Source organism: Bubalus kerabau, chromosome X, assembly GCF_029407905.1.
Source record: "Bubalus kerabau isolate K-KA32 ecotype Philippines breed swamp buffalo chromosome X, PCC_UOA_SB_1v2, whole genome shotgun sequence".
NCBI classification, from domain to species: domain Eukaryota; kingdom Metazoa; phylum Chordata; class Mammalia; order Artiodactyla; family Bovidae; genus Bubalus; species Bubalus kerabau.
The window spans coordinates 93,025,316-93,036,933 of NC_073647.1; the positions used below are offsets into that span (position 1 = coordinate 93,025,316).

An 11,618-nucleotide genomic window follows, 5' to 3' on the forward strand; every position below is an offset into this window, starting at 1 on the left:
TCCATGGACAGAGGAGTCTGGTAGGCTACAGTGCACGGGGTCGCAAAGAGTGGGACACAACTGAGCAATATCAATTTTCCCTCTGAGGGATAAGGATAAGAGGCTTATGGAATCTTCCTGATGAGAGAGACTGACTGGGGGGGAAACTGGGTCTTGTTCTGATAGGCAGGGCCATGCACAGTAAATCTTTAATCCAAATTCTGTTGATGGGCGGAAATGTGTTCCCTCCCTGTTGTTCCCAGCCTGGAAATTGCTCCCTGTGTTCTCCTAGGGAGAATGAATCAATCCTGCCCCTCCCCACCTCCTCTCTGCTCCCAGGCTTCCCTGTCCTTCACCAGCTCCCAGAGCTTGCTCAAACTCATGTCCATTGAGTCAGTGATGCCATCTAACCATCTCATCCTCTGTCGTCCCCTTCTCCACTTTCTCCCTCAGTCTTTCCCCATGTCAGGGTCTTTTCTAATGTGTCAGCTCTTTGCATCAGGTGACCAAAGTATTGGAGCTTCAGCTTCAGTAGTTGTGGTGTTCAGGCTTATTTGCTCCATGTCATATGGGCTCTTCCTGAACGAGGGATCGAACCCATGTCCCCTGCATTGGTAGGTGGATTCTTATCCACCGCACCAACAGGCAAGTCCACAAATGGACTTTTTTTTTTCTTTTTTTTAAAAAAACTTTTAATTCCAGAGTAGTTTTAGATTTACAAGTATATCACAAAGATAATACAGAGAGTTCCCATATATCCGACACCTAGTTTCCTGTATTCTTAACATCTTACATTTGTGTGGTACATCAATTACAGTTAATAAACCAGTACTGATACATTATTACTCAGTAAATCCATACTTATTTGGATTTCCTTAGGTTTTGCCTGATATCCTTTTTGTATTCCAGCGTCCTGTCTAGGACACCACATTACATTTTGTCATCTGTCTCTTTAGGTTCTTCTTGCCTCTGACAGTTTCTTAGACTTGCCAGTATTTTTGATGACCGTGACCATTTTGAGGAGTACTGATCAGGCAGTTTGTATACTGTTCCCCTAGTTGGGATTTGTCAGTGTACTTTCTTATGTTTAGACTGCAGCTTTTGGTTTTGGGGTGGGGGGCAGGGAGACTACAGAGGTAAATTACCCTTTTCATTAAATCATGTCAAAGTGAAAGTGTAAGTCACTCAGTCGTGTCTGACTCTTTGTGACCCCTTGGACTATACAGTCATGGAATTCTTCAGGCCAGAATACTGGAGTGGGTAGCTCTTTCCTTCTCCAGGGGATCTTCCCAACCCAGGGATCGAACCCAGGTCTCCCACATTGTAGGCAGATTCTTTACCAGCTGAGCTACAAGGGAAGCCCAAGAGTACTGGAGTGGGTAGCCTATCCCTTCTCCAGCGGATCTTCCCAACCCAGGAATCAAACCGGGGTGTCCTGCATTGCAAGTGGATTCTTTACCAACTAAGCTATCAGGGAAACCAAAAAAGGGTACATATTATCCATATGACTTATCACTGTTGATGTTGACCATAATCACCTGGGTGAGGTACTGTTTGCCAGGTTCTTCACTTTATTTTTGTTTTGGTTTTGGCCACACCACATGGTTTGTGGGATCTTAGTTCTCCGACCAGGGATCAAACCCATGCCCCCTGCAGTGGAAGCACGGAGTCCTAACCACTGGCCCACCAGGAAATTCCCAGTTTCTTCACTTTAAAGGTACTTTTTTCCACACTGCACTTTTCCATACTGTACTCTTTGGAAGGATGTTACTACGTGTACTCCATAGTTAAGTATTAGGAATTACGTTTCCTGAGGGTAGAGTATCTGTATAAATTATTTGAAATTCTTCTGCACAGGAGATTTGCCTCATTTCCTATACTTATTCACTCATTTATATTGGACTAATATATCTGTGGACTCATGACTATTTATTTTATACTTTGAGTTATAATCCAATATTACTTTATTGTATTGCTCAAATTGTTCTGGCTTTGACCATTGGGAGCTCTTTCATTTGGCACTTGTGTCTCTGACACACTCCTATCATTGTGGGATGTTGTTTGTATTTGACCACTTCCTTACTTTCCGACAATACAGCATGCTCCAGGCTGATCTTATAGATTTCTTGCCATAACCCTAGAATGCCATTTTTCCAAGGAGGCCTGGTCCTTTTATTGGCAAATGGTACTAGAAATCAAGATCTGGGTGCTTGATGTGCTTGTTACTGCTGGGGTTTCCTTGCTTCTAGGCCCTCTTAGCTGACAGAGCAAGGAAATATGTGTATATACTAACCCACATATATCCACATGTCTGTAAATATTTTTAGGTGTAACTGTCTGTGTTTATCTATCTAGATGGCATCACCGACTTGGACATGAGTTTGAGCAAGCTTTGGGAGTTGGTGATGGACAGGGAAGCCTGGCGTGCTGTAGTCCATGGGGTCACAAAGAGTTGGACACGCCTGAGCGACTGAACTGAACTGATCTGTATTTATGTTGAACATGGGTTTATAGTGATGTTTCTAATTCTGATCCATTACCGCCTGGATCAATGTAACCTTCTCTTAACCAGTCTGTAAACTCCCATTCCAACAGTGAGAAACCTGGCTCCCACTATCTGCCATCCATTTACTTAATGCTTTAACTCTAGCATACATGCATTTCAGTATCAGAACTTTTACGTCATACCCCCATGGGAAACAACTGTATCCTCTAGAGTACATGCTTATGTTTCTTTTGGTTTTACTCTCACAGACTTCATTCATTTCCTAGGTTACTTAGGTCAGCACATTTTCCCTCCACCCTCTTCAGTGAGGTTGTTTCATACATTTGTAATACAGCTAGATGGTTTCATGGTGATTTTAATACAGTGTGTTAAATGTACTGATAGAGATGAACATATAGGGGAGTATTGAGGTAGAACAACTGATGGGGGAGGGTAGGGATGAAAGGCATCCTAGAGGAACCACAGGTGAGGCCTGATTTTATTTTATTTATTTTTTTTTAACATGGTTATTTTAGTTTATTAAATATATGACTATTTAAGATGGTTAACTGTTAAGCAATGGAACAGGTTTCTTTTTTTTTAATTTAAATTTATTTATTTTAATTAGAGGCTAATTACTTTACAATATTGTATTGGTTTTGTCATACGTCAACATGAATCCGCCACGGGTGTACACGTGTTCCCAATCCTGAACCCCCCTCCCACCTCCCTCCCCATACCATCCCTCTGGGTCACCCCAGTGCACCAGCCCCAAGCTTCCTGTATCCTGCATCGAACCTGGACTGGAAATTCATTTCTTATATGATATTATACAAGTTTCAATGCCATTCTCCCAAATCATCACCCCCCCCGCACAGAGTCCAAAAGACTGTTCTATACATCTATCTCTTTTGCTGTCTCGCATACAGGGTTATTGTTACCATCTTTCTAAATTCCATATATATGCGTTAGTATACTATATTGGTGTTTTTCTTTCTGGCTTACTTCACTCTGTATAATAGGCTCCAGTTTCATCCACCTCATTAGAACTGATTCAAATGTATTCTTTTTAATGGCTGAGTAATACTCCATTGTGTCTATGTGCCACAGCTTTCTTATCCATTCATCTGCTGATGGACATCTAGGTTGCTTCCATGCCCTGGCTATTATAAACAGTGCTGCGATGAACATTGGGGTACATGTGTCTTGAAATGTGGGTTCTGGACCAGAAGCATTAGCATCACCTGGCAACTTTGTAGAACTACAAATTCTTGGGCCTCACTACAGAATCAGAAAATCTGATGTTGGGGTCCAGCAATCTATGTTTTAACAAGCCTTCCAGGAGATTGTGGAGAAGGCAATGGCAACCCACTCCAGTACTCTAGCCTGGAAAATCCCATGGGTGGAGGAGCCTGGTAGGCTGCAGTCCATGGGGTTGTGAAGAGTCGGACACAACTGAGCAACTTGACTTTCACTTTTCACTTTCATGTATTGGAGAAGGAAATGGCAACCCACTCCAATGTTCTTGCCTGGAGAATCCCAGGGACGGGGGAGCCTGGTGGGCTGCCATCTATGGGGTCGCACAGAGTCGGACACGACTGAAGTGACACAGCAGCAGCAGCAGCCAGGAGATTGTGCAGAACATTGAGAAACAGTGTCTTAAAGGATGAGTGAGGTCAGCTTGGAGAGGAGTATAGTCCAGAAGAAGAAGGTAGTGTGAGGCTAAGCTTTGGAGGACAAAGTAGTATGATGAGCATAAGGGGTTAAAAGAAAATGTTTGAGGCAGGAAGTGGCAGAAGTTAAGGCAGAGAGATCAGCAGTTCCTGGCTGTATCAGTCAGGGCCTGGAATGCCAGGCTACAGAGCTTAAACTTCATTCTTAGGCCATAGGAAGCCACTGAAGATTTTGTTGTTGTTGTTAACAGATTTGTTGAGGTACCATTCCATTCTCAAACTATAAAAGAGTACAGTTTAATAATTTTTAGTATGTTCACAGAGTTGTGCACCCCATCACCACAGTTAGTTTTAGAACATTTTCATCGCCCTTAAAAGAAATTCTTTACCTTTCAGCCATCATACCCTCTTGTCCATGAATGCCCCAGCCGCCAGCCCCTGGCAACTACTAATATACTTTCTCTGTGAATTTGCCTAACTTGGACATTTCATATAAACAGAATCATAAAATATATGCCCTTTTATGACTGGCTTTTTTATGTATAGTTGATGTACAATATTATGTAAGTTACAGGTGTATGATATAGTGATTCACAATTTTTAAAGCTTATATTCCATATATAGTTATTAGAAAATATTGGCTATATTTCCTGTGTTGTACAATATACCCTTGTAACTTATTTTATACCTGATAGTTAGTACCTCTTAATCCCTTACCCCTATGTTGCCCGCCACGACCCCCATTCCTCTCCCCAATGGTAACCACTAATTTGTCCTCTGTATCAGTGAGTGACTGGCTTATTATTTCATGTAGCAAAATGTTTTTAAGACTCATTCATGCTGTAGCATTATTTCATTCCTTTTTATGGCTGCATATATTCCCTTGTATGGGTATATCACCTTTTTATCTGGTATATCATCATTTGATGGACATTTGTGTTATTTCCCCTTTTGGTTTAGTGAAGAATATAATACTGCTGTGAACATTCATGTGCAAGATTTTCTGTGACCAAATGTTTTCATTTCTCTTGGGTATATACCTGGGAGTAGAATTCCTAAATTACATGGTAACTCTATGTGTAACTTTTTAAGGAACTGATGGACTAATTTCTGAAGCATTGACTCCATTTTACATTCCTACCAACAGTGTTATAGAGTTTCAATTTTTCCACTTTTTTGTGTTCCTGTCAACACTTGGTATTTTCTCTTTTTGATTCTAGTCATCCTAATGGGCATGAAGTGTTATTGTGGTTTTGGTTTGCATTTTCCCTAATGACTAATAATGTTGAGCATCTTTTCATGTGGTTGTAAGCTATTTGTATATCTTCCTTGGAGAAATAGTCAGATACTTTGCCCATTTTAATTGGGTTACTTGTCTTTTTTTGGGGGGGGAGGCGAGATCTTAGTTTCCTGATGAAGGATTGAACCCAGGGCCGTGGCAGTGAAAGTGTTGAATCCTAACCACTGGACCACCAGGGAAGTCCCTCTTTGTCTTTTAATTATTGAGTTGTATGAGTTCTTTATATATTCTAGGTACAAATCCTTTATCAGGTACAAGATTTGCAAGTATTTCCTCTCATTCCTTGGGTTGTCTTTTCACTTTCTTCATGGTATCCTTTGTAGCACAAATGTTTTTAGCTTTTATGAAGCCCAATTTATTTTTTACTTTGGTTGCATATGTGTTTGGCATCATATCTAAGAAACCATTGCCAAATCCAAGGTCATGACAGAATTACACCTATTACACCTAACTTTCTTCTAAGAGTTTTGTGGTTTCAGCACTTATATTTAGGTCTTTGATTCATTTTGAATTAATTTTTGTGTATGTTGTGAGGTGGGGGACCAATTTCATTCTTTTGCACATGGATATTTAGTTAAAAAGACTACTCTTTCCTCAGTGAATTGTTGTGGCACCCTTTCAAAATCTATCAACTGTAAACCACTGAAGACTTTTAAGCAAAGGACTGACAATTTCTTCTATGTTTTAAGACAGTATCTCTGGCTCCTGTGCAGAGAATATGTTGGAGGGGCCAAGAGTGGACATAGGGAAACCAGTGAGTAGGAAGTTGCAGTTATCCAATCCAGAGATGATGGTGACTTGGACCACAGTAGTGGTAGAGATGAGAGAGCAAGACACAGGTTATCTTTGGGAAATAAAGTTAGGAGGGCTTGGGGGACTGTTGGCTAAGGGACGAGGTGGTTAGAAAGAGAGAGAAGGCAAGGATCACTCATTTGGGTTGGAGTCAAGGATGATCTTTAGATTTTTAGCTTGTATGGCTGAGTGAATGTTACTGTCATTTATTACCATACAAATGGAGAAGCACGCCTTAAGAGGGGAAATAATAAGTTTAATTTGAAATTAATTGAATTGGAGGTGCCTGTGAAACTTTCAAGTGGAGATGTACAGAAGGCAGTTGGAATATGGGTCTACACTAGAGCTTGAGGGCAAGCCTTGGGTTGGAGAAAGTGTTTTGGGAGTTAGGAACACATAGGTGGGAGTAGCAGCTCTAGGAGACAATAAGGAGAAAGGAAAAGGAGTGAGAAGAGGGCTAGGACTGAGCCTTTGGGGAGGAAGAATAGGAACCTGAGAAAGACCCAGAGAGGAAATGGCCAGTGATGGGGGAGGAAACCAGGAGGAATCTATATGAATCCAGTGGAGGGAGGGATTTGCGAGGACAGAGTGATCAACTGTGAAATGTATCACAGAGATCCAGAAAAATAAGGCCTGAGAAGTGCTTATGTATGTTCTTGTTTCCATGCTCCCACAATATAGGTTGGTTATTTCCTACAATTAGTACCTGAAGTTGTTGCTAGCAGGGTTTGGTGGATATTTGTGTCTTCTTAAGTGGTATCTTCTGTGCTAATCTTTGCCATCCTGAATTGAAGATAGTGAAAGCTCAACTATGGTTTGGGTTCCAAATGGACTCTAAAGCATTCTTAGACTGAATGTTCAATTTGTTTCCTTTCTTTCTAATCTTCTATCTATCAGTCTCTCTCTATGTATGCATAGCTTTTTTTAACCTTATTTTTACAGATACGTGAAGGAGGCCAAAGAAGCAACTAAGAATGGAGATCTGGAACAAGCACTTAAACTTTTCAACTTGGCAAAGGACATTTTTCCTAACGAAAAGGTGATGAGCAGAATCCAAAAAATACAGGAAGCCTTGGAGGAGTTGGCAGAACATGGAGATGATGAATTCATAGATGTGTGCAACTCTGGCCTGCTGCTTTATCAAGAACTGCATGACCAACTATATGAGTACCAGAAGGAAGGTATAGCTTTCCTGTACAGCCTGTATAGGGATGGAAGGAGAGGTGGCATTCTGGCAGACGATATGGGGTTAGGAAAGACTGTTCAAATCATTGCTTTCCTTTCTGGTATGTTTGATGCTTCACTTGTGAACCATGTGCTGCTGATCATGCCAACCAGTCTCATCAGCATATGGCTAAGAGAATTTGTCAAGTGGACTCCAGGAATGAGAGTCAAAACCTTTCATGGTCCTAGCAAGGATGAACGTACCAGAAACCTCTGTCGGATTCAGCAAAGGAATGGTGTCATTATCACCACATACCAAATGTTAATCAATAATTGGCAGCAGCTTTCCAGCTTGAATGGCCAAGAGTTTTTGTGGGACTATGTCATCCTTGATGAAGCACATAAAATAAAAAGCTCGTCTACCAAGTCAGCAATATGTGCTCGTGCAATCCCTGCCAGTAATCGCATCCTCCTCACAGGAACCCCAATCCAGAATAATTTACAAGAACTATGGTCCCTATTTGATTTTGCTTGTCAAGGGTCCCTGCTAGGAACACTAAGAACTTTTAAAATGGAGTATGAAAATCCTATTACTAGAGCAAGAGAGAAGGATGCTACCCCAGGGGAAAAAGCTTTGGGATTTAAAATATCTGAAAACTTAATGGCAATCATAAAGCCCTATTTTCTCAGGAGGACTAAAGAAGAGGTACAGAAGAAAAAGTCAAGCAACCCAGAGGTCCAGCATAGTGAAAAGAATCCAGATGTTGGTGCCATATGTGAAATGCCTTCCCTTTCCAGGAAAAATGATTTAATTATTTGGATACGTCTTGTACCTTTACAAGAAGAAATATACAGGAAATTTGTGTCTCTAGATCATATCAAGGAATTGTTAATGGAGACACGCTCACCTTTGGCTGAGCTGGGTGTCTTAAAGAAGCTCTGTGATCATCCTAGGCTGCTATCTGCACGAGCTTGTGGTTTGCTAAATCTAGGAGCTGCCAAATTCTGTGTTCAGGATGAAATTGAAGGGGAAGATTCCTCAGATGTGGACCATATTGATCAAATAAGTGATGATACACTGATGGAAGAATCTGGAAAGATGTTATTTCTAATGGACCTGCTTAAGAAACTGCGAGATGAAGGACATCAAACTCTGGTGTTTTCCCAGTCAAGACAAATTCTAAACATCATTGAACGTCTCTTAAAGAATAGGCACTTTAAGATATTGCGAATTGATGGAACAATTACTCATCTTGTGGAACGAGAAAAAAGAATTAGTTTATTCCAGCAAAATAAAGATTACTCTGTTTTTCTGCTTACCACTCAAGTAGGTGGTGTTGGCTTAACACTAACTGCAGCAAGCAGAGTGGTCATTTTTGACCCTAGCTGGAATCCTGCAACTGATGCTCAAGCTGTGGATAGGGTTTACCGAATTGGACAGAAAGAAAATGTTGTAGTTTATAGGCTCATCACTTGTGGAACTGTAGAGGAAAAAATATACAGAAGACAGGTTTTCAAGGACTCATTAATAAGACAAACTACTGGTGATAAGAAGAACCCTTTCCGATATTTTAGTAAACAAGAATTGAGAGAGCTCTTTACAATTGAGGATTTTCAGAACTCTGCAACCCAGCTGCAGCTTCAGTCTTTGCATGCTGCTCAGAGGAGATCTGATAAGAACCTAGATGAACATATTGCCTTCCTGCACTCTTTGAGCATCGCTGGAATCTCAGACCATGATTTGATGTACACGTGTGACCTGTCTGTTAAAGAAGAGCTTGATGTGATCGAAGGCTCTCACTATATTCAACAAAGGGTTCAGAAAGCTCAATTCCTTGTTGAATCCGAGTCTCAAAATACAGAGCTCTTAATGGAAAGACAAAAAATGGGGAATGAGGGCATCTGGCTGAGAGAACCTGTATATCAAACAAAGAAGAAACGTCCCAAAGTAAATAAACCACAGCCTCAACCTTCATCTCATCTACCTATTTATCACACCCACGAAGAAGAAATCAGTTCTGTAATGGCCAGCGTAATCATTGATGATCTGCCCAGAGAGGATGAGAAAAATCTCTCCAGGATAAAGCTGAATGATACCATCCCACAAGATGGTAGGCACCCATGTGTAATTACACTTGATGATGACTTTGTCACTACTTTACCCAAAGGGTGTGGAGATGTAAAAGAGATTTTCCCTGACTCTTTATCAGGGATGGCGCTACAAAAAGAGGCATCACAAGAGGGGTTTATGCAGGAGTCAGAGCAAGAGAGCCCTCTGGGAAGTTTTAATTATTTACCTAGCAAGTCAGCCAGAGTTGATCTTGGACCAAATCTAGATCAACTAGAGGATGATGAGGTTTTACATCATTGCAATCCCTTGCCTGCTAATCCCAAAACAAAGGAATATCAAAGGCCAGAATCGAATGTATCTGTTATTAAAATAGCTGATGATGACTTAACAGCAGCCCACAGTGCACTGCAGGATGCTCAAGCAAATGAGGCCAAATTGGAAGAGGAACCTTTAGCCTCTTCAGCACAGTATGTATGTGATTTCAATCTTTTTTTGGAAGACTCTGCAGACAATGGACAAAATCTTTCCAGTCAGTTTTTGGAGCATGTGGAGAAAGAAAATAGCTTGTGTGGCTCTGCAGCTAATTCCAGAGCAGAGTCAGTGCATAGCAAAGCATGTCTCGGTGTGGATGTTTCTGAGGAAGATGATGAGCCAGAAGAAGTAGTTAATGTGAAAATCAGAAGAAAAGCCAGACGAATTGATTCAGATGATGAAGATGAACATACTTTTAAAGATACTTCAAGCACAAACCCATTCAACACATCTCCCTTCCCATTTTTATCTGTAAAACAATTTGATGCCTCAACTCCCAAAAATGACATCAGTCTACCTGAAAGGTTCTTTTCACCTAAAATATCTGACAGTATAAATAAGTCTGTAAACTCTAGAAGATCCCTGGCTTCTAGGAGGTCTCTTATTAATGTGGTTTTAGACCACGTGGAAGATATGGAGGAAAGACTTGACAACAGCAGTGAAGCAAAGGTTGTTGAAGATTATCTGGAGGAAGGAGCAGAGGAAAGTGGTGACGAAGCCCCAGAGCATACAAAAGAAGATCCTTCCAGAGAAACACTGTCTTCAGAAAATAAATCCAGTCAGTTACATACATCTAAGCCTGGTGCTCTGGCTCAGGAGACCTCTGCAGGTGACCCTGAGCCTTTGTCTGATGGACAGTTGGTTGGCTCTCCCCAGGATGAGGCAATGGAGGCTGTGAATGACTATGACACTCTTGTCTTGCATGGAAAAGAACTGAAAGAGTGTGGGAAAATACAGGAGGCCTTAGACTGCTTGGTTAAAGCGCTTGACATAAAAAGCTCAGATCCTGAAGTCATGCTCATGACTTTAAGTTTGTATAAACAACTTAATAAAACTTGAGAATATAACCTGTTTTATAGTATTTTAGAGCAAAACTGGAGTATGAGGTAATTTGTTCCCATAATTGGATTCTTTGGGAGCATGAAGCCTTCAGGCTTAAGGTGATAGAACTCAAAAAATGAGTTTTTGTTCTAACTTTTTTTGCAAATTTTGTGTTACTGCTTTCCTGCTCTTTTCCTGCTTTCCTGCTTTTCCTGCTCCTGCTTTCCCTCATAGATATATTTTGGTATTCTGAGCACTAGGTTAATATTTCTTTGCTCAGGTATTCTTAGATTTCTCTTTTAGGCATACTCTGTAAACTTCATAGAACTATGTTATTTCTAGAGAAGTTTTTGTAACATTACTCTGGCCATTTTAAATTTTACTCTGAGAATGTCAGTTTTGTATACCACAGTCCAGATATTAATAATATTAAAGTTACTTTTCTCAAGCATTTTTCATTGTTTCTTTCACTGAGATGGTTGATATTGACAAATACATGTAAAAATCATTTAGGCAGAATTCTGTCATTAGTATTCCAGATCAAAGACCCACGTAACACACACTAGCATGTAGGCTGTTGGTTTACTGCAGGCAGACTGGGGTAAGGTGCCTGGTGCTGGGCTGCTTTATCGCTGGCGCCTCCCCTGGAGCCCTTGCAGGCCATTTGGCCATCTGTCACCCAGCACCACCTGAGTTCTGACACGTGCCAACACGTCAGATCACCAGGTTGTAGACTAAAAAGGAGTTTGGTTCCCTCCTAAAAACAAAAAGTGCAGCACAGCATTTTGTGCTCTATCACTG

The 11,618-nt window shown here is 40.9% G+C and overlaps 1 protein-coding gene across 1 annotated transcript in view; it reads left to right on the forward strand.

The window, feature by feature from the left end:
• ERCC6L (ERCC excision repair 6 like, spindle assembly checkpoint helicase) overlaps positions 1 to 11,268 on the forward strand; it is a 29,573-nt gene extending 18,305 nt beyond the window's left edge. The window contains exon 2 of the mRNA XM_055563216.1: positions 7,172 to 11,268. Coding sequence (XP_055419191.1) covers positions 7,172 to 10,835 — 3,664 coding nt within the window. The 3' untranslated portion in view covers positions 10,836 to 11,268. The remainder of the gene's footprint in view (positions 1 to 7,171) is intronic.
• Positions 11,269 to 11,618: the final 350 nt, after the last annotated feature.